General features: G+C 37.1%; 1 protein-coding gene across 1 annotated transcript; it reads left to right on the top strand.

Moving 5' to 3' along the window:
* The first annotated feature begins 22,624 nt into the window (after positions 1-22,624).
* On the top strand, positions 22,625-23,542 carry LOC114618116 (putative gustatory receptor clone PTE03). The gene has a single exon (XM_028763760.1). The coding sequence runs from the start codon at positions 22,625-22,627 to the stop codon at positions 23,540-23,542; it is 918 nt and encodes a 305-aa protein (XP_028619593.1).
* Positions 23,543-24,039: the final 497 nt, after the last annotated feature.

Raw genomic sequence — 24,039 nt, 5'->3', positions numbered from 1 at the left:
AGTCAGGATCTGGTAGAGACTCTCAGGAGACAGCTATATCTGGCTCCTGTCAGCAAGCACTTCTTGGCATTCACAATAATGTCTAGGTTTGTCATCTTCATGTGGGATGGATCCCAAGGTGTGGCAGTCTCTGGATGGCCTTTTCTTCAGTCACTGCTCCACTCCTTGTCCCTATATTTCCTTTAGACAGGAACAATTCTAGGTTAAAATTTTGGAGATGGGTGGGTGGCCCCATCTTTGAACCAGAGGGCCATATCTAACCTCTGGATATGGTCTCTACAGGTTCTCCCTCCCCTTTGTGGGGTATTTCATCTAATGTCATTCCAGTGGGGTCCTAGGAGGCTCTTGCTTTCCTGGCATCAGGGACTTTCTGATTTCTACCCCCATCCCACATTGCTACACAACTCTGTTCAATTTCCTGACCTTCTGTACATATCCTCCATCTCCTCCCATACAAGATTCTTCCCCTCTTTTTCTCTTCCTCCTCTTTTCTTCCTCCAAAGCCCCCCCCCTCTACTTCTCTTGATAATTTCATTCCTCATTCTAATTAGGACCAAAGCATTGACATTTTGATCTTCCTTCCTCTTGAACTTCATGTGCTCCATGAGTTGTACTGTAGGCATTCCATGCTCTTTGCCCTAATAGCCACTTATCAGTTTGAGTACCTACCATGTATAATATATTGTGACTGAGTTACCTAGCTCAGGATGATATTTTCTAGATCTATCCATTTGCCTAAGAATTTCATGAAATCATTGTTTTTAATAGCTGAGTAGTATTCCATTGTGTAAATGGACCACATTTTCTGTATCCATTCCTCTGTTTAGGGACATCTGGGTTGTTTCAAGCTTCTGGCTATTATAAATAAGGCTGCTAAGAACATAGTGGAGCATGTGTCCTTAATACATGTTGAATCATCTTTTGGGTATATGCCGAGGAGGGGTATAGCTGGGTCCTCAGGTAGTACTATGTCCAGTTTTCTGAGGAACTGCCAGACTGATTTCCAGAGTGTTTGTACCATCTTGCAATCCCATCAGTATTTCTGTTTCTCCACATCCTTGGCAACATATGCTGTCACCTGAGTTTTGATCTTAACCATTCTGACTATTGTGAGGTAGAATCTCAGGGTCGTTTTGATTTGTAATTCCCTGATAACTAAGGATGTTAAACATTTCTTTACATGCTTTGTGGCCATTTGAGGTCCCTCAGTTGAGAATTCTCCTTTTTATGAGGTCCCATTTGTCAATTCTTGACCTTAGAGCATAAGCTATTGGTGTTCTGTTCAGGAATTTTTCCCCTGTGCCCACGTATTTGAGACTCTTCCACATTTTCTCTTCTATTAGTTTCTGTGTATTTGGTTTTATATGGAGGTTCTTTATCTAGTTGGACTTGAGCTTTGTACAAGGAGATAAGAGTGGATCGATTTGCATTCTGCATGCTGATGTCAATTGAACCAGCACCATTTGTTGAAAATGCTGTTTTTTTTTCCACTGGATGGTTTTAGCTTCTTTGTCAAAGATCAAGTGACCATAGCTTTATGGGTTCATTTCTGGGTCTTCAATTCTATTCCATTTATCTTTCTACCTGTCTCTGTACCAATATCATACAGTTTTTTTTTTATCACTATTGCTCTGTAATACAGCTTGAGGTCAGAGATGGTGATTCTCCCAGAACTTCTTTTATTGTTGAGAATAGTTTTCAATATCCTGGGTTTTTGGTTATTCCAAATGAATTTGAGAATTGCTCTTTCTACCTCTGTGCAGAATTGAGTTGGAATTTTTACTGTGATTGCATTTTGTAAGATGGCCATTTTTACTATTTTGATCCTGCTGGTCCATGAGTATGGGAGATCTATCCATGTATTCTTAGATTTCTTCTTCAGAAATTTGAAGTTCATGTTGTAGATGTCTTTCACTTGCTTGGTTAATGACATCAAGGTAGTTTATATTATTGATGTTTTTGGGAGGCTTGTTGTTTGCCTCATTTGTTTCTCATTCCATTTACACTTTTTATTTGTGTTAATTTTATATCCATCCTATTTACTGAAGTTGTTTATAAAGTGTAGGAGTTTTCTGGTAGAATTGTTGGAGTAGCTTATGTATACAATCATAGTGCACACAAACAGTGATATCTTGATTTCTTCCTTTGCAATTAGTATCCCTTTGAACTCTGGTTGCCTAATTGCTTGAGCTAAAACTTCTATAACTACATTGAATATATAGGGAGAGATGGGGGAGTCTTGTCTTGTCCTCGATTTTAGTGGGATTGCTTTAAATTTTTCTCCATTTAATTTGATGCTGGCTATTAGTTTGCTGTGTTTTGTTTAATTATGTACAAGGGAATGCCTTGGATTCCTGATCTCTTTAGTACTTTTAAAATGAAGGGATGTTAGATTTTGTCAAAAATTTTTCAGCATCTATGACATGATAATATTTTTTTCAGTTTATTTATATAGTAGATTACATTGATGGATTTCCATATATTTAAAAATTCCTACATCCCTGGGATGGAACCTAATTGATTATGGTAAATGATCGTGTTGGTGTGATCTTGGATTCAGATCACTAGAATTTTATTGAGTATTTTTGCATAGTTATAAGGAGAATTGGTGTAAAGTGTTCTTTCTTTGTTGAGTCTGTGTGGTTTAGGTATCAGAGTATCTGCAGTTTTATAGAATGAATTTGGTAGTGTTCTTTCTGTTCCTATTTTGTGGAATAATTTGAGAAGTATTGATATTAAGTCTTCTTTGAAGGTGTGATAGAATTCTGCACTAAAACCATCTGTCCCTGAGTTTTTCGTTTGTTTGTTTGTTTGTATTTTGTATTTTAATGACCGCTTCTATTTCCTTAGGGGTTATGAGAATGTTTAGATGGTTTATCTAACACTAATTTAAATTTGGTACTTGGTATCTCTAGAAAATTATCCACTCCATCTAGATTTTCCAGTTTTATTGAGTTTTGGCTTTTGAAGTACAATCTGATGGTTTTTATTTTTTGATTTTTTTCAGTTTCTTTTGTTATGTTTGTCTTGTTGGTTTTCTTAAAGAAACAGCTCCTTGTTTTGTTGCTTCTTTGTGTCGTTCTCATTCTCTTTGTCTCTATTTGGTTGATTTCATTCCTGAGTTTTATTATTCCCTGTCATCTAGTCCTCTTGGTTGTATTTGCTTCTTTTTTTCCTAGAGCATTAAAATGTGCTGTTAAGTTGCTAGTGTAGCATCTTTCCAGTTTCTTTATGAAGGTATACAGAACTCTGAGTTTTCTCTTATCATTGTTCCATTGTATCTCTTATGTTTAGATATGCTGTGCCTTCATTTTCACTAAATCTTAGAACTCTTTAATTTCATTCTTTATTGCTTCCATGAGCAAGTTTTCATTGAGTAGAGAGTTGTTCAGCTTTCATTAATATGCGGACTTTCTGTTGTTTTTCTTGTTTTTGAAGACCAGTCTTAGTTCCTGGTAATCTGATAGAATACATGGGATTATTTCAATCTTTTTGTGTCTGGTTGAGGCTTATATTGTGTCAGATTATATGGTCAGTTTTGGAGAAGGTACCATGAGGTGTTGAGAAGCAGGCATTTTCTTTTATATTTTTTATTGGGGAAATATTCCATAGATTTCTGTTAAATCCTTTGGTTGATAGCTTCTTTTAGTTTCACCATGTCTCTGTTTAATTTCTGTTTACATGATTTGTCTATTGGTGAGAGTAGAGTGTTGAAGTCTCCCCCTATTATTGTGAGAGGCTCAAAATGTGCTTTGAGCTTAGTAGCATTTCTTTTACAAATGTGGGTATCCTTGAATTTAAGGCATAAATGTTGAGAATTGTGAGTTCTTCTTGGTGGATTTTTTTCTTTGATGAGTATGAAGTGTCTGTCTGCATTTTTTGATAACTGTTGTTTGAAAATCTAATTTATTGGATATTAGTCTAGCTACTCCAGCTTGTTTCTTGGGACCATTTGCTTGAAATTTTTTTTCCAGCCTTTTACTTGAAGCAGTGCTTGTCTTTGTTGCTGAAGTGTATTTTCTGTATGTAGAAAAATGGTGGGTCCTAGTTAAGTATCCAGTCTATTAGCCTATGTCTTTTTATTGGAAAGTTGATTCCACTGATGTTGAGAAATATTAAAGACCAATAATTGTTGCTTCCTGATATTATTTTTGTTAGAGTTGGATTTATGTTTGTGTGGTTCTCTTCTTTTGTATTTGTTGTAAGAAGATAAATTTATTGGGTTTGTTTTTGGGTGTATTTTCCCTTCTTGTGTTGGAGTTTTCCTTCCATTTTTTTCTGTAGAGCTGGATTAGAGGAAAAATATTGTTTAATTTTTGGTTTTGCTGGGTATAGAATCATGAGTTGTCATTTGTGTTCTTGTAGGGTCTATATGAACTCTGCCTCCAAGATCTTTTGGCTTGTAGAGTCTCTGTTGAGAAATCTGATGTAATTCTCATAGGTCTTCCTTTATATGTTACTTGACATTTTTTTCTTATGGCTTTTACTATACTTTCTTTGTTCTGTGAATTTATTGTTTTAATTATTAATGTGACAAGAGGAATTACTTTTCTGTTCAGATATATATGGTATTTTATAGGTTTCTTGTATGTTTATGGACATTGATTTCTTTAAATCAGGGGAATTTTCTTCTATTATTTTCTTGAATATGTTTAATAGCCTAGCCCTTTAAATTATGAATGTTCACTCTTCTCTTTGGTCTTTCCATTATTTCCTGAATTTCATGTATGCTTTGGGTTAGGAGCTTTTTGTATTTTGTAATTTTTTTTGACTGTTGTGTCCATCTCTTCTAAGCCCGAGATTCTCTCTTCTATCTCTTGTATTCTGTTGGTGATGCTTGCCTCTGTGAATCTTGGTCTCTTTCCTAGGTTTTCCATCTCCAAGGTTATCTCCCTTTGTGATTTCTTTATTGTTTCTATTCCCACATTTTAGTTTTGGATAATTTTGTCAATTCCTTTACCTGTTTGTGTTTTCCTGTATTTCTTTAAGAGATTTATGTGTTTCCTTTTTAATAGCTTCTACTTGTTTACCTATGTTCTCCTGTATTTACTTGAGGTAGCTATTTATGTCCTCCTTCAGGTCCTTTCTCATCTTCATATGATGACATTTTAGATCAGAATCTTGCTTTTTAGGTATGTGAAGGTATTCAGGGCTTGCTGTGGTGGAGAAGCTGGCTTTTGATGTTGTCAAGTGGCATTGATTTCTGTTGCTTATGTTCTTGTGCTTGTCTTTCCTTATCTGGTTATCTCTGGTATTAACTGATCTTGCTGTCTCTGACTGAAGCCTGTCCCTCCTGTGAGTGTGGTTATGTTGGGTCTTGTTTGCTGAGGATGTCTCTGAGTGTGAGAGGGTGTCTGATGTGCCTGACCTGTGAACCTGGTTCTTGTTGACCTCCTGGGAGTCAAGCTTACACTGGGTATTGGCAGGTTAGGGGGTGCTGAAGCACAGGATCTGCTCAAGGGCATAGTTATAGATCAGAAGAAAGTTGTGTGCGTGTGTGTCCAGCAGGCTGGGAGGCCCTGTTTCCACATGGCCCCAGGGGCTGAAGTTAGGTCAGATATTCGGATAGGGAAGTAACTTACATGTGAGCCTAGTGGTGTCAGAAATCCTGTGGGTCATGGTCGCTTTGACCATAGGTGGTGTGGGCAGAACTGGAGTACTGGATCTGCTCCTGGGTGTAGTAAAGAACCAGAAGGAAGATGTGCTTTTGGTACGGCTGGAGATTCTGAGTCCTCTGGGCCCTGGGGCAGGTGAGGTCCCAGTTAGTCCAAATATTGGGGTGGGAGTACTTCCCTGTGAGCCTGGTGGTGTCACAACTCCTGGTTGTCAAGCTGTCTTTGGGAGTGAGCAGGGTTGGGAGGGGGCCTGGAGCATAGTTTCTGCTTCTGGGTAAAGTAGTGAACCAGAAGGACATTTAATTTTTCTTCTTTTTTTTGTGTTTAGTTTTAAGACGGTAGTTTAAATACAAGTTTTCTCCTTTCCTTTTTCTCCCTTTAAACTGTCAGATTGACCAGTTCCTAGCTTGCTGGGGGCCAGCCCCAGCGTGTGGGTGAAGTCTTCTTCTTTTTCTTGGTTCTTCTTGAGGCAGCGGAGGGGAAAGAGCTTTGGCAGGGGGTAAGACTTCGTCTTACAGTATATTTAGGGTTGCTGTATAATAAAACTTTACTTATCTATGTTACTATGCTACTATAGCTGACCTGCCTTCTGTGATCCTCCGAGGCCAGAAACTACAGCTCTTGACATTAGCACCTCATCTTAAAAACAGCAAAGGATTAAGTGAATAACCTTTGTTCCATCTCAGCAGGAACTGCTGGGCTCTAACTTTCACCCTGCAGGTGAAAAGAAGTGGCAGGAAGAAAAGACACTTAGAGATGTGGTTATAGCATTTACAACTAAGCTGTTAAAAGTTTCCTATGAAAGCTATCTAAGGGAAAAAGCAGAAAGGTCGTAAGTGGAGAAAAGGAAAACTTCTATTCTATCTGGGAAAAGGGAAAAATTCTATTCTATACATTACTCTAAATGGGGAAAGGTAAAAATAATTCTCTTCTATCTCTCCATTGTATCTCTCTATTCTATCTGCCTCTTATCTCTTTGTCTTTAGTAGTTATACATCTTTCAGAATACATGACCACATGTTACATAGTTCATCACAAGTTCACACCAAAAATCAAATCATAAATTGATTTGATTGAAATAGAAGTTTACAACAGAGAATTTTTACGTGCATATCCATTAGGAGTAATTATCTGACTAAACATCCATCACCTGTCTAGCTCCACAGGTTCACTGAAGGTTTAAAACTATAACTAAGAAATTAGTGAAGTTTTATATGAATAAAACCAGGCAATATTTTATTTTCTGTCCCAGCACCTATAATAAATTGTTAATTTCCTATTAGTGACCTTTGGTTAACTGTTTTACAACCTCTTAGAATGTCTGGTTACTATCTAAGAGCAATAAACTGATAACACTTGGCAGAGTTCTGACAGAGTTCTCATTCCAGTTTTGACTAGCAGTAAGGGACCTAATAGCAGTCCCAGTATAAAAGAGCTTAATAATCATTGATATAATTTTAGGAATTCTTATAGGATCATCATTAAGACTTAAGAAGTCATCTATTTGTCTATGTAGCATCACCACAAGACAGTACATCTTTGTGGATCTACAGAGATCTGCTTCAAAGGGGTGTGCTATTGCTTAGTGATGTTACATATGTTTAATGGTAATAATAGGTAAAACATATTAATAGCAATCTTTCTTAAAATAAGTCCCTTATATCCTTGTTAAATAAGAGCTCTCTTGTCACAGATTATATAATAATCCAAGGCAAGCCATTTCAGGATGATCACCTGCTAATTATTAGCTTATCCCATTATGGCTCCTGACACTAGCTCCCTTCAAATACATTGTCCTAACCTAAAGAAGGAAATTCTATAGGTATAGGAGGCATAGAGAATATTAAATAAACTAGACCAGAAAAGAGTCCCTTTGAAGATAATATTCAGACATGAAACATACATATAGGACATATGAAGAATATTAAAAGCTACAAAGGAACAATTCTGGGTCAAAACTTCTCATGGGGGTGGTGGGATGGTTATCCCATCCCTCCACTGGGGGCCTGTCTATCTACTAGAGGTGTTCTCAGGGACAAAAACAGAGGAGAAACTGAAGGAATGACCATCCAGTGACCAGTCCAACTTTGGATACATTCCATGGTCAGGCACCAAACCCTGATACTATTGTTGATGCTCTGTTGTGCTTGCAAACTGGAGCCTAGCATGATTGTCCTCTGAGAGGCTTTACTAGCAGCTGACTGAGATAGATGCAGATACTTACAGGCAACTATTGGCCTGTGGCCAGGAACCTGTATGGAAGAGTTAGGGGCAAAACTGAAGGAGCTGAAGGGGATAGCAACCCCATAGGAAGACCAACAGTGTCAAAAAAACATGGTCTTCTGGGAGCTCCCAGTGACTAAGCCACCAACCAAGAGGCAAACATTAGCTGGTCCTGGCCCCATGATACATTTTGTAACAGGAGACTGCCTTGTCTGGCTTGACTGGTAGAGGATGAGCCTAAACCTGTAGAATTTTGATGTCCCAGGGAAAGGGGATACCTATTGGGGAGGAGGGAGCACCCTCTTGGAGGAAAGAGTAAGAAGAAATGGGTTGAAGAACTGTGGGAGGGGGACTTCGAGGGAGCAACTTTTGGAATGTAAATAAATAAAATAGTTAATTTCTAAATATCTAGAAAGGAAAAAAAAACAAGTAACATAATGCAAAAATTACTAGAATACTACCTAACTTCTTAATGGAAGCAGTAAAAGCAATAAGGGCCAGGACTGACATTTGAGAGCCTCAAAGAGACCATAGTTATTAGGCCAGACTATAATACCCAGCAAAATTTTCCAGTATGATGGAGAAAACAAATTATCCCATGATTAATTCAAATTAAGCATTATATATCCAAAAATACAGACCTAGAAAAGATGCTAAAAGGAAATCTTTTATCTTAAGAGTCTAAGAACACCTAAGAAAATAAAAAGAAAGAACAGATCCACATCTACTACCACCAGCAGCACTACCATCAACATAATAACAACATATCAGAAATCAACAAACACTGTCCAGTGAAACCTATACAAATCAGTGTTCTGAACATCTTGATTAAAACAAACAAAATAAAAACAACAAAAACCCAAACAAACAAACAAACAAACAACAGAGAGTAACAAAATGGATGAAAAAAACAAGGTTTGTTCTTCTGCTGTGTCTAAAAAACACACCCTAGAACAAAGGATAAAAGGATAGAAAAAGAAATACAAAGCAAGTGACCCTAAGAAACAGTCTACTGTAACTATTTTTTCTTTTTCTTTTTTTTAACATATTTTCTTTTTTTTATTGGATATTTTATTTATATTTCAGATGTTATCCCCATTTCTGACCCACCCAGAAACTCCCTATGCCATCCACCCTCTTCCTGCTTCTCTGATAATTTGCCCTCACCCACACACCCATTCCAACTTCCCAGCCCTCAAATTTCCCCACCCTGGCTTATTAAGCCTTCAGAGGACCAAGGGCTTCCTTTCCCACCTATGTCTGATGAGGCTATCCTCCCCTACATATACAGCTGAAACACTTCATATGTGCTCCCAGGTTGGTGGTTTAGACACTGGAAGCTCTGATTGGTTTTTATTGTTGCTCTCACCATGGGGCTGCAATTCCTTTCAGCTCCTTCAGTCTTGTCTCTAACTTTTCCATTGGGAACTCCATGATTAGTTCAATGGTTAGCTGTGAGCGTCCGCCTCTGTATAAGTCAGGGTATGACAGACCGCTAAGAAGAGAGCTATATTACGTTTCTGTAGCCTTCACTTCCTGGCATCCACATCAGCCTCTGCCTTTGTTGACTGCATCTGGGATGGATACCCAAGTAGGGCAGTCTCCAGATGGCCGCTCCTTCAGTTTCTGTCCCACACATTGTCTCCATATTTTCTCCAATGAGAATTTTGTTACTCCTTCTAAGAAGGACCAAAACACCCACACTTTGGTCTTTGTTCTTTATGAGATTCATGTGGTCTGTGAGTTGTATCTCAGGTATTTCGAGCTTTTGGGCTAATCTCCACTTATCAGTGAATGCATACCTTGTGTGTTCTTTTGTGATTGGGTTACCTCACTCAGGAAGATATTTTCTAGTTCCATCCATTTGCCTACAAATTTCATGAAGTCATTGTTTTTAATAGCTGAGTAATACTCCATTGTGTAAAGGTACCACAAATTTTTGTATCCATTACTCTGTTGAAGGACATCTGGGTTCTTTCCAGCTTCTGGTTGTTATAAATAAGGCTGGTATGAACAAAGTGGAGCATGTGTCCTTGTTATATGTTGGAGCATCTTCTGGGCATATGCCTAGGAGTGGTATAGCTAAGTCCGCAGGTAATGCTATGTCCAATTTTCTGAGGAACTGCCAGACTGATTTCCAGAGTGGTTGTATCATCTTGCAATCCCAACAACAATGGATGTGTGTTCCTCTTTCTCCACATCCTCGCCAGCATCTGCTATTACCTGTTTTTTGATCTGAGGCATTCTGACTGGTGTGAGGTGGAATCTCAGGCTTGTTTTGAATTGCATTTCCCTGATGACTAAAGATGTTGAACATTTCTTGAGGTGCTTCTCAGCCATTTGAGTTTCCTCAGCTTAGAATTCTTTGTTTAGTTCTATACTCCATTTTTTATTTTGTTGTCTTGAGTCTAATTTCTTGAGTTCTTTGTATATATTTGATATTAGCCCTCTATCAGATATAGGATTGGTAAAGATTTTTTTCCAATCTATTTCCATTTTGTCCTATTGACAGACTTCTTTGATTTACAGAAGTTTTGCAATTTTATGAGATTCCATTTGTCAATTCTTCATGTTAGGGCACAAACCATTGTTATTCTGTTCAGAAATCTTTTCCCTTATGCCCAAGTATACAAGGCTCTTCCTCACCTTCTCTTCTATTAGTTTCAGTGTATCTGGTTTTATGTGGCAGTCCTTGATACTTGGACTTGAGCTTTGTACAAAGAGATACAAATGGATCGATGTGCATTCTTTTAGATGCTGACCTGCAGTTGAACCAGCATCATTTGCTGAAAATGGTCTCCTTTTTTCACTGGATGGTTTTAGATTTTTTTGTCAAAAATCAAGTGACTATAGCTGTGTGGGTTCATTTCTGGGTCTTCAATTCTACTCCATTTCTATGGGGAGACAGTGACATGGGATAAGGGAGGTGTGTAAGAATCAATGAGGTGACCTTATCTGTGAATTACTTTACTGGGGATATAGAAAAATGAAGAGGCCAACTGTGATAGCTAGGCAGGAATCTCAGTGGACCACTAGTAACAGAAACCCTCCCATAAAACTTTTAACCTAAAATTTATCGTCTCTATCAGAAATACAGACATGGAAGATGGAGCAGAGACTGAGGAAATTGCCAACCAATAACCACCCCAACTTGAGATCCATCCCATGGTCAAGCACTGGTCAAGCAGACAGGAGCATTTTGTTCTCTGAGAGGCTCCCCCACAGCAGGTGATTTATACAAATACGGACACCTACAGCCAAAGAGTGGATGGAGCTTGAGACTTTTATAGAAGAATAGAAGGATGTATTGTGGGCTTCAAAGGAGATAGGAACTCCACAGGAATATCAACAGAGTCAACTTACCTGGAATCTTGGGTTCTCAGAGACATAACCACCAAAGAAAGAACATAAAAAGACTGAAGCTAGGACTCCTAACACACATGTAACAGATGTGCAGCTTGATTTCATACCAGTCCTGAACAACTGGAACAGACAAGGACTATCACAAAAGCTTTTGCCTGTACCAAGGATATGCTTATCTAGCTATGCTGACATGTCTGGCTTCAATGGGAGAGACCTAAGGAGCTAATGTGAGTGGATACCCATGGGGTCCCTACCAGCTCAGATGATAGGGGAAGGATTGTGAGAGCCAGTAACCTGGAGGGGGCAGTGAGCAGGATGCAAAATGAATATGCAAAAATATAAAACTAAATTTCAAAAATCATAAAAGAAAAAATTATTTTTTACAATTACAATATTAAAATTAAAATAATAATTAACAAAAATACAATATATTACAAAAATTAATTGTATATTAAAAAATACAAAATTTTTAATAGTAAAAATTACAATAGTAATTGTTAAAGTTAAATCAATATTAGATAAGCAATTTAAACAGACCTAAAACACTTAGTGAAATAGAAACAGTAGTTGAAAGTCTCCTAATCTTATAAATCCCAGATTCTGATGGTTTTAGCACAGAATTCTATCAGAGTTTCAAAGAAGAGTTAACACCAATGCTCTTCAAAATATTACATGAAAGAGAAACAGAAGGAAAGTTGCTATTGTAGAGAGAAAATTATAGATACTGGGTATATAGAATCCTTTTTAGACATAAAATATTCTTTAGGCTTTCTTTAGGAATGTGGAAAGACCAGTCACCATTACTGGAACTGGCCGACCCGCAAAGAAAAAGGAAAGAATGCAGTTTAGCCAGGTGGAACCAAGCTGAGGCCGAAGTGCGGTGTGTGGCCAATGGAGTGCAGCACAACCACGAGGCAGCCTTTCAGGACATGCTTCAGGAATTAGACATTACCACTCTGATATTTTCCCTGGTCCCCTTTTGATTCTGTTTTTTTTTTTTCTTCTTAAACAGATTAGTTACCTTTTTTTAGAGAGAGTTAGTGCTGTTCAGCTTTTATTGCTATGCCATCAATATCAAACCCTTGGACAGGGAAACGGAAGCTATGAAGATACTGAAATGCAAGATCTGTAATCAGATTTACATTAGAAAAAGTGGAGTTAAGTTTTTATGATTAAAAACTATCATTAGAAAAAATGGGGGAATGTAGAGAGAAAATTATAGATACTGGGTATATAGAATCCTTTTTAGACATATAAAAGTGACATATAAAAAAAAGTGACATATAAAAGTGACAGGGCAATGCCGAAGTGACAGGGCAGGACTACATTCTTGAGAAAGATAAGCGTACAGAGAGTTTTCACCTGATCCTGACTCATGTAGGTTGGGTTCCTTTGGAATGTTCCACTATTTTTATGTTATACCACCCTAGCAACCCCCTCACCCCTTCCTCATTCTTTGGTTTGTGGTTTTTTCCCTTAAAAACACCTCTCAAACTGGCTGTCGGGGTCAATTCAGCTCCTGCGTGTGCATACGAATTGACCGGCAGCTAGTTGTCACGCCCTAATAAATAACCTCGCAATTGCTCCGGTACATGGTGTCTCGAGCAGATTACTGGGTGGTCGCAACTTTCTGAGACTTGAGAGAGGGTCTCCCCTCTGCGGAGGTCTTCACTATCAATTTTTAATTACTTTGAAGAAACATTATGACCATGGCAACTATTACAAAATAAGTTAAAGTATTCAACAGAGGCTTCCTTAAAATTTCAGTAACTTAATGTATTATCAACATGGCAGGAAGCATGGTGGCACACAAATGGACATGAGGCTGGATAAGTAGCAGAAAGTTTTAAATCCAAATATGTAAGCAGCAGAGAAAACCAGAGGATCTGGCTTCGGCTTTGAAGTTTCCAATTAATAGAATTAATTAGTCTTCCAAAAGGCCACATCTACCTCAAGAAGGTCACACCTGGTCATCTTCTCAAGTAGCACCATTTCTGAAAGACTAAGCAATCATAAATGTGTATGAGCCGGGGGAGGGGGTGTCATTCTTTTCTTGTTTTTGAGAACTGAACTATGTATTATTGTTATTATTACTATTATTATTATTATTATTATGCAAGTAATGCTTATTGTACAAAACATTCATTCAAAACTTCTCTTGTCTCATCAATATGATGCCAAGGTCTTGGATGTAAGAAATGGCATTATGAAGTTCTCACGAAGATTAGTGACAGTTCTGGAGAATGGGAACTCATTCTTACTAGTGTTAAGGCCTCAGAAATTTTTTTATTGACTAAGTTATTTATTTACACTACAATCAGATGAAAACTGCGCCTCTCCATATATTCTCAAAAGGGAGAGCTCTAAATACTGAGAAATACTTTAAAAAATGTTCACCATTCTTTGCCATCAAGGAAATGTAAATCAAAACTACTTATAACTGTCAGAATGGCTGAGATAGAAAAAAAGATTATATCCCATACTAGAGATAATGTGGAGCAAGGGGAACACTCCTATATTGCTATTGGAAATGCAAAATTTTACACTTTCTTCAGAAGTCAGTGTGGTGGTTTCTCAGGAAAAGGGTAGTTGATCCATCTAGAGACTCAAATGTACAACTCTTGGGTTTATACTCAAAGGATGCTTCATTGTATCACAGAGACACTTGCTCTATGATGTTCATTGCTACTATATTCATAATAGCCAGTAATTGGGAATAATCTATATGTCTCCCAACAGAAGAAAATATAAGGAAGATGGAGTACATGTATAAGATGATGTATTAATCAGACTTTAGAAATGAAATCATGAAATTCATAGGTATATGGATAGAAATAGAAGGGGACATGGGGGGTCAGGAGAAGCCTGGGAATGAGAATGAATATGCACAGCAGTGGGGTTTAGGAAATCTCTGGTAACTAGCTGGAGGCTGGTAACCAGCTGGAAGAAGATATGTAGAGTCTATGAGAGTGCTATTAGGTGAGATTCTACCGGAGAGGGATATAGAAACTGAAGTGGTCACTTCCTGTAGCCAGGAAAGAGTTCCAGAGGAGAAAAGGAAAAATAAAACCACTCACAAAACTTCCAGTACATATTTGTGTTGCCTACAAGATGTGCAGGGATAAAGATGCAGCAATGACTGGCCCAACTTGAGACTGATCTCACGTAATAGAGCCAACCCTGGACACTGTTAACTATACGTTGGTATGCATGCATATAGGAACCCAGCCTGTCTCCTGAGAGACTTTATCCAAGAAAAGATGGAAGCAGATGTAGAAGATCCACAGCAAACATCACATGGAGGATGGGGAATTTTATTAAAGAATTTGAGATAGAAGTGAGCAAGTCAGAGAGATCAAGGGCACTACAAGAAGACCAACAGAGTCAACTAACTTGGGACCTGCGAAGCTCACAGAGTCTGGTTCACCAACCAGGGAGCATCCAGGAGCTGGACCTCGATCCCCCCCAACACATTTGTAATGTGTGGCTTGGTCTTCATGTGTGTCCACTAACAAATAGAGTGGGGGCTGTTACCTGGCATTCCCTCTACCTGGACTGCTTCTCAGTGCCTCAGTGGAAGAGTAAGTACCTAGTCCTGCTGGGACAAGATGGCCCAACATGTAACATGTAGGATAGCTGGAATAGCAAAAACCAATTCTCAACACTAAAAGATCTTTTGGGGGAATCACCACTCGTTACCTCAAACTGTATTACAAATCAATAGTGATAAAGGCTACATGGTATTGATACAGAGACAGACAGGTCCTTCAGTGGAATCGAATCAAAGACCCAGAAATAAACCCACATACCAATGGTCAATAGATGTTTGACATAGAAGCTAAACACTTACAGTGGAAAAGTGGATAGCATCTTCAAATAAATGGTGCTGCTCTAACTGGTGCACTGTATGTAGATGAATGAAAATAGATCCATCTTTTAAATTACCTTGCACAAAGCTCAAGTAAAAGAGGAACAAGGGCCTCAACATTAAAACTAGATACACTGAATCTTATTGAAGGGAAAGAGGGACAGAGCCTCTATCTCTTGGCACAGGGGGATATTTATTGAACAGAATATCAATGGCTCAGACTCTAAGATCAACATTTGATAAATGAGACTTCATGAAACTGAAAAGTTTCTGTAAGGTAAAAGACATAGTCAATAGGACAAGTCCAAATTAGAAACCTACAGATTGGGAAAGAAATCTTTATAAATACATCTGATAGAGAACTACTATCCAAAATATATAGTGGTATCAACAAGTTAACATCCAAAAAACCAAATAACCTAATTAAAAATGGGGTATAGAGCTAAAAGGAGAACTCACAATAGAAGAGACTTGAATGAACAAAAAACACTTAAAGAAATATTCAAATGCAAATTCAAATGACTCTGAGATTCCACCTTACACGAATCAGAATGGCTAAGATCAAAAATTCAAGTGACAGCACTTACTGGAAAAGATATGGAGAAAGAGGAATATTTCTCCATTGCTGGTGGGATTGAAGCTTGTACAACCACTCTAGAAATCAATCTGGTTGTTCCTCAGATAATTAAGAATAGTTCTTCCTGAAGATCTAGATATACCAGTTTTGAGCATATTCCCAAAAGATGCACCACCATACCACAAGGACACATTCTCCACTATGTTCATAGCATCCTTATTTGTAATAGCCAGGAGTTGGAAACAACTCAGATTTTCCTCAACTGGTTCACTTATACAATGGACTAATACTCAGCTATTAAAATTAAGGACACCATGAGTTTTGTAGACAAATGAATGGAGTTAGAAAATATCTTCCTTAGTGAGGTAACCCAGCCTTCAAGGGACATGCATGGTATGTACTCACTTATAAGTGAATATTAGCCAAAAAGTAAAGAATACTTAGAATACAACCCACAGACCATAAGAAGTATCACAAACAGAAATGCCCATGTGAGGACGCTTCAACTCCAGTTAGATTGGGGAAGAAATTAACCATGGGAGGCAGAGGGAGGGAGGGAGGGAACTGTATGGGAGAGGGGAAGGGAAAGGCCAAAAGGGAAACAGGATCAAGTATGGGTTGAGAGTACAGGAGAGAAGCCCAGAGGGCCAGGAGAATATGCAGCCTGAAAATATGCAGCCTTAGAGGGTAGGGAGTAGCTGGACCCTCTAGAAAGTACCAGAGCCCAAGGAGGTGACTCTCATTGACTCTAAGGACTCAAGGTGAGTGACCTTAACCAAAATGTCCAACAATGGGGAGAGGGAACTCAAGGAGCCCATCTCTAATAGAGAGATATGGCCTCAAGTGGAGGGGCAGAATTATTAACCCACATTCAAAATTTCTGACCCAGAATTATTCATTTCTAAAAGAACTACAAGGACAAAATGAATAAAAGACTGAGAGAAAGGTGGTACAATGACACCATCACAACTTTGTATCCATTTCTTGTGAGAGGGGTACACCAAGGCCTGACACTATTAATGATGCTATGATGTGCTTACAGACCGAAGCCCAGAATGGTTGTCCTCTGAGAGACCCTTCCAGCAGTTAATTGAGACAGATGGAGATTCCTACACCTAACCACTGTACTGAAAACAGGGCCTCCTGTGGTTGAATTAGGAGAAGAGATGAGGAAGCTGAAGAGGTGGATGGTCCTATAGGTAGACCAGCAGTCTCAATTACCCCAGAACCCAGAATGCTCCCAGAGACTGAGCCACCAACCAGGCAGCATACACTGGCTGGACTGAGGCTTCTGGCACATATATAGCAGAGGACTGGATAGTTTGACTTCAGTGCTAGAAGATGAGCCTTGAGAGAATTGAGGCCTCAGGGAAGCAGGAGGCCTGGAGGGGGGTACCATCTTCTTGGCAATGGGGAGGAGGAATAGGATGAGGAACTGTGTTGGGTGACCTGGGGGAGGGCAATGGGTGGAATGTAAATAAATAAAATAATAATAAAATAAATAATAAATAATAAAATAAATAATAAAATAAAATAAATAAAATAAAAATAATGATAATTATACCTTTAAATTGCTGATATTGTTTGTTTCCTTATTTATATATTGACTTTGGTTTTGTTATTGATTTAGCTTCTTCTATCTCAATATTTTAAACAATGTCTTTGTCTTTCTTTGTCTGTTAATTTTCAGATTGAAAATATTTTAACAGCCCATACAATTAGTGCTAAAGAGCTTTAAACCATTATTCACTAATTAATCACCATTAATGTAAAACTTAACATATTTTGTCTTACATGAATTTTCTTTTATTTCTTCCAGAAAATTATGTTTTACATGGGTATTTTTACAATAAATTTCTCTCCATTATTATAATTTTTATGTTATAAGGAAACTAAAAGTTGATAGCTTTGAACAACTCCTAAAATCTCAAATACATTACAATAGCCTCTATATGTATAGTACTTTATTAGTATAGTAATGTACTGATAAAATAGAGATTGCAAAGAAAACCATATCATGCATAACTCAGATATGAAAAAATAAAAATTTTCATATAATTCTGCTAAGATTATGTAGTGGTCTGATCATGTTTAAAAGCATTTTTACTGGTTTTGAATAAAAAAGTTCTATATCTAGCTATTAATTCATATTTAATTCTTTATTGTTTATTACAAAGAAATAGACGTATATATCCATAAAAAATCAAAATCTAAATATTAATATTAGTTTTCATGGTAATAGTTGACTGTTGAGGACAACCCTATTGTCTGGCAAGAGGTAAATTGGTGAACATATCAGGAAACATTAACATAAAGTAATACTCTTAAGCAATAGAGCTAGAGAGGTGTTGTTATGGAATAATGGGAAGATTGCAAAATATATATGGTGAATAAATTAACAAAATAGTTTTAAAAGGACACTAACTTCTACCTTCAGTAGAAAGACAGAGCAACAAGTTGAGGGATAGGGTTTTCATCCCAGTCAAAAACTCTGACCCATAATTGTTCCTGTCTAAAGGAACTTCAGGGACAAAAATGGCGACCTAGCGACTGGCGCAAATTGGAATCTATCTGATAGGGAGAATCCAAGGCCTGACACTATTACTGATGCTATGGTGTGCTTACAGATATGAGCATGGCTGCCCTCTGTGAGGCCCAACAAACAGGTGACTGAAAGAGATGCAGATACTCCCAACCAATGGACTGCAGTCAGGATCCTTGTGGTTGAATTAGAGACACTGGAAGAAGCTGAAGAGATGAGCAACCTGATAGGAAGACTCGTAGTCTCTACTAACCTGGACTCCTGAGATCTTTCAGATACTAAGCCACTAACCAGGCAGCACACAGTAGCTCGCAAAAGATCCCCAACACACATATATAGTGGAGTACTGCCTGGTCTGGACTCAGTGAGAGGAGATGTGTGTAACCCTGGAGAGACTTGAGGCCCCCACAGAGTTGAGAGGTCTGGTGGGGGGGGGTGGGGTTGGGGTTGGGTAAGATGGGACCATCTTCTTGGAGACAAAGGGAGGAAAAATGGGATGATGACCTATCAGAGGGTAGAGCAGGAGGGAGATAATGACTAGACTGTAAAAACAGATTAAAGATAATTTAATAATAATAATAATAAAAATAAAAATCTATATGGAAAATTTCAGGAAAGAAAAGTAACTTTCAGAATCATAATATATATCTCACATTATAGGATAATATCACAGAGACAAAGGTAATATGATAATAACAGACATACAGTACAATGGAGCCTAGTGCAAATGTTATGAAATAAAGTCCCACAAATAAAATACTTTAAGTTTTGAAAATGGTGACAAAACAAGTAGAAAATTATAATTTTTCAACAAATAATCCAGGGAGACTATATTCACATGTAGAAGATTAAATTAAATCCACATATATCAAGCTGGAGAAAATATATAATATTTGACATACTGAAACAGTTGGAAGCTGTGGTTATTTTTAAGTATTTTGTTCAGAGTACTGAACATGGAGTAATCATGGCAGCCAGTGAATTATAAACGTGTCATGGAGAGTGGTTTGAACTTGGAATAATAAGATACAGATGATAAAAGGTAAAATACATGCTTGTGCTGCCCTGCAATCACTTGAGAATGGAATTGTCTGACTAATGAGGAACTTTGGATATTAAACCCCGAGGGTCATGGATGGTACATGTAATCTAATGGTGACCATCTACTTATAAGCTTTGTACAAGTGGTAGGTAGCTTTCCTGACCCTGCTCTTAGTAATCACCATTTCTCCTCAGGGTCATCTTGCCTCTCCACCTTTCCATGTTCCTCAGAACAAATCCAGACAAGAATTGAATGCCATTCTTTAATCTTGAAGTCCAGGTAATCTGAAATCTCCTTTAGTTATCTTCATTACTAATGGCAGGAGATAATTTATAGGTCCTTTCAAGAATATGTGGGATAAGGAAATGCCAGATACCTGCAGAATTTTCAGTCATTTTTCCTGCTTGCACTCCTCATATACCAACATTTGAGCAGCTTCCAATCTGGTAACTTCTTACATTAATTCTAAATATCAATGCCAACCAACTCTTCCTAATTTGTGAAGGTTCTTCCAGGATTAATTGAATTTTAAATCATTTGATGACTGTCAAAGTTACATAGTGAGTTGAAGCTATTTTTTTATTTATTGCTTCAGGAAAAATTTAGAAAAAACCTTGGTTGAGATTGTGCTTTTTTGATCTAAATAAAAGTTTACTGCACTACTAGACATTATTATAACATCTCTTTAAAGTTTTTTTATTGGTTATTTTGTTTATTTACATTTCAAATGTTGTCTCACTTCTCAGTCTCTCTGCTACAAACCCACTCTCCCTTCCCTCCTCTCTTTTGCCTCTATGAGTGTGCTCCTTCAACAACTCAACCACTCCTACTTCACCTCTCTAGCATCTCCCCATGCTGGGGCATCAAGCCTCCAGAGGACCAAGGGCCTGCCGTCCCCTTGATGCCAGATAAGGCAATCTTCTTTTACAAATATAGATGGAGCCATGGATTCCTACATGTATACTCTTTGATTGGTGGCTTAGTCCTTGAGAGATCTGTGTAGACTCGTTGGTATTCTTGTTCTTACTATAGAGTTGTAATTCTGTTCACCTCCTTCAGTTCTTCCCCTAACTCTGGGTTGTTGGGCTCAGTCTGATGGTTGGTTGTGAGTATCTGCATCTGTATTAGTCAGGGTCTGGCATAGCCTTACAGAGAACAACCATAGATGCCAGTGAAGCAAGAGACTTCCAGGACCCAACAGGGATGACATTAGCTGAAATAAACAACAACAAAGGAGAGAGAAAATCTGAAGAAACCACCTCCAGTAAATAGGCACGGCCCCTAGTTGAGGGATGTGACCACATACCCATATCAAAAATTTTAACCCAGAATTATTCCTGTCTAAAGGAAATGCAGGGACAAACAATAGAGCAGAGAATGAAGGAAAGGCCATCTAGACACCGCCCCACTTAGGGATACATCCCATTTGCAGGCATCAAACACAGACACTATTGCTTATGCCAAGAAGTGCTTTCTTAAAGGAACCTGATATGGCTGTCTCCTGAGAGGCTCTGTAAGCACATGATTATAACTGTCTTGATATTTAAATTTTAAATGTAAGAAGAATTTTGAATAGACAATGAAATAGTATCTACATATGTACATAATAAGCCAATCAGATAATTTGCCACCAGATTTTTATATAAAAAAAGAGAAAATCTAATAGATTAGTTGATATTTCATGTTCAACTCCATTTTTCCTTTTTAGAGAGAAAGTACATAGTATAATTTAACTATTCTTAATATACTATATAAATAATTCTAAAGATTTCACATTTTTTGAGTGTATACATATTAATACCATCCTATAAGTATCCTATTGGAGAGAAAAATATAAATAATTTTTATGTACATAAAGTGCTGGAATAAATCAAGTTAATATTAATGATATAGAGAAGAATATATTTCTAAAATCAGTGAGAACTGACAGAGAATACAAATACAATTTTAAAAAGGAAAACAAAGATATTACTCACAGATTTAAAAATTAAGTGCACTAAAAATCTTAGAAGAATAATGAACTTTTGCATTCAATTGAGAAAATAAAAATGCACTATTCACACATGAATTAGAGAAGTAAATGTGCATCATTTTACTTCTAGTAACATTTATTGGTAATATTCAACATATTATATTTTACTGGTCAGTGGTGACAATTGTATTGTTTTCACTATTTTAAATAGTTTAAATATTTTACTGTATAATTATGTTATTCTTAAAAATTTAAAGTTTATAATGCTGTAGATTTCTACTAGAATATTAAGAATGTCTTGGAGCTATAATTTCTGTTGACATTGCAACTATTTTTTTATATATAGGCATCACTATAAGTACACGAGAGAATAGTAACATCAGTGTTATCTATCGAATTGTGTGCTTTTATTGCTTTTCATTGTGCAATATTCTTTATCACAATTCTAATACTTTATTTTTCACTGAATTCTGACATTATTCAAAAGATTATTTATTTTTCATTGTTTTTAATTTTAATTTTTGAGATTGTAATATACATGAAACATTTAGCCCTTCTTTATTCTCCTTCCCATGTACTGTCCCTCTTCTCCATCAAATTAATGTCCTTGTTTTTCACTAATAATTTTTGCATACCTATATGTACATATTCATACATATATATTCTTAAATATGACCAATCCTCTCTATATAATATTATTTGTAAGGTTTTTTCAGGAACCATATTTTGGCATTGGACAACCAATTGTTTTACTCTTATAGGGGAAGACTATCTCTCATACTCCAAAATTATCTAACTTGACAAAAGTTCTCTGTATAGGATTTCTTTCAGATCGTGTCTTTACAAACCTATCACTTCTCTTGTGTATTAAATTGTGAAAAGTGGTCTGACCATGTTTATGCATAAATAATTTACAATAAGCAAACTAGATCAGCAACCTATTACATCCCAAGTACTGCTGTTGAAGATTTTGATTTTATTTTCACATTCTCTTTCTCTTAATATTAAATAATATTTTATAATAGCTTTCAGTTATACAATTTGAAGAAGGACATATTTGACACAGGTGAAAACTATTATATTGTTTACAAACTGGACACTGAAGGCAGATTAAATGTATGAAACATAAAATATCAACTGAGGTTAATTTTCCTTAGATTTAGTATGATTTTTATAGTCCTATAGTTTTGGAGAATTCTTAGTTTTAAAATTATGTATCATTTTTCTTTATTCTTGTTTGGTTCTACATTATAAGAAAAGGCATTTGCACATAAAATACTGAAGTACAGATTAGAGTACAAAGAAAAGAAGTAGACGGCAAAGAAAGAGTGGATATGGGAAAATGGGAGCAGGGCCAGAGTGACCTTGCACCTTTTTTTGTGACCAATCACTTGTATCCCTCCATTCAGACTCTAAGAAATTATGGAATCAGAAAACCAGACAGGAGTAATAGAATTCTTTCTCTTGGGACTCTCAGAGGATCCAGAACTTCAGCCCATTCTCTTTGGACTGTTCCTGCTTATGTACCTAGTGACAGTTTCTGGGAACCTGCTCATCATCCTGGCCATTGTCTCTGACTCTCGCCTCCACACTCCAATGTACTTCTTCCTCTCAAACCTTTCCTTCACTGATATCTGCTTCAGCACCACTACGGTTCCTAAGATGCTGATAAACCTTCAGAAACAGAGCAAAGCCATCAGTTACACAGGCTGCATTACTCAGCTCAGCTTTGTCTTACTTTTTGCTGGAATGGAAAACTTTCTTCTTGCAGCAATGGCTTATGATCGTTATGTGGCCATCTGCTATCCACTTCACTACACAGCCATCATGAAAGTGCACTTGTGTTTTGTGATCATTTTATTGTCTTTGTATATTAGCATTGTGGATGCCCTTCTGCATGGTTTAATGATTTTGCAGCTATCTTTCTGCACACTTCTGGAAATTCCCCACTTTTTCTGTGAACTTTATCAGGTTATCAAGCTTGCATGTTCTGACACTCTCATCAATAACATTCTGATATATGCAATGAGTAGTACATTAGGTGGTGTGTCCCTAGTAGGGATTATTTTCTCTTACTTTAAAATTATCTCTTCCATCCTCAGAATGCCATCATCTGGCGGTAGGCATAAAGCTTTCTCAACATGTGGGTCTCATCTGTCAGTTGTTTCCTTGTTCTATGGAACAGCTTTTGGGGTATACATTAGTTCTGCATTTAAAGAATCATACAAGAAGACTTCTGTAGCATCCTTGATGTATACTGTGCTTCCTCCAATGCTGAACCCATTTATCTATAGTCTGAGGAACAAAGATATGAAGAAAGCTTTGAGAAAATTCATCTAAACATCAATTTTCTTAATATTACATTGTTACTTTCAATGTGGCCGTCTTAACTTTCTCATGGATTACTGGATGAGTCAAATGGCAGCCTTTCAACAATTTGCTTCTCCTAGACTAGTGAATAGATACCATAAAATTAAGTGTTATTGTTGTATATGAAATATCTGTTAGCATTCTGTGGTTTGTGGGGATTTGAATTCCTATGTGGAAAATTTGAGATAAATTTTCTGGACAGTGTCCATAGAATCTGACTCTGAACAAAGGAGTTTAGAAATAATTACCTGAAGCTGGTAACTCACATTATTTACAGTATTATGTAAGAAATGAACAAATAAGCTGAGTAAACATTTCAGTAGGCAGAGCCTACCACCTATTCATAGATAATGCAATGAATATAGTATTTTTATGATATTTATGACATTGCCCTGATGTTCATGAATCCATTCTTATGGTATTATTCTGACCTTTATGGCATTAGGCTTTATGCCATTATGGCATAT

This window comes from Grammomys surdaster, unplaced genomic scaffold (assembly GCF_004785775.1).
Source record: "Grammomys surdaster isolate TR1022 unplaced genomic scaffold, NIH_TR_1.0 140, whole genome shotgun sequence".
NCBI lineage: Eukaryota > Metazoa > Chordata > Mammalia > Rodentia > Muridae > Grammomys > Grammomys surdaster.
This window is presented reverse-complemented; position numbering and strand designations above follow the sequence as displayed.

Bases quoted from the DNA above. Each gene is read 5' to 3' on its own strand.
- LOC114618116 (XM_028763760.1), top strand. From the start codon at position 22,625: ATGGAATCAGAAAACCAGACAGGAGTAATAGAATTCTTTCTCTTGGGA.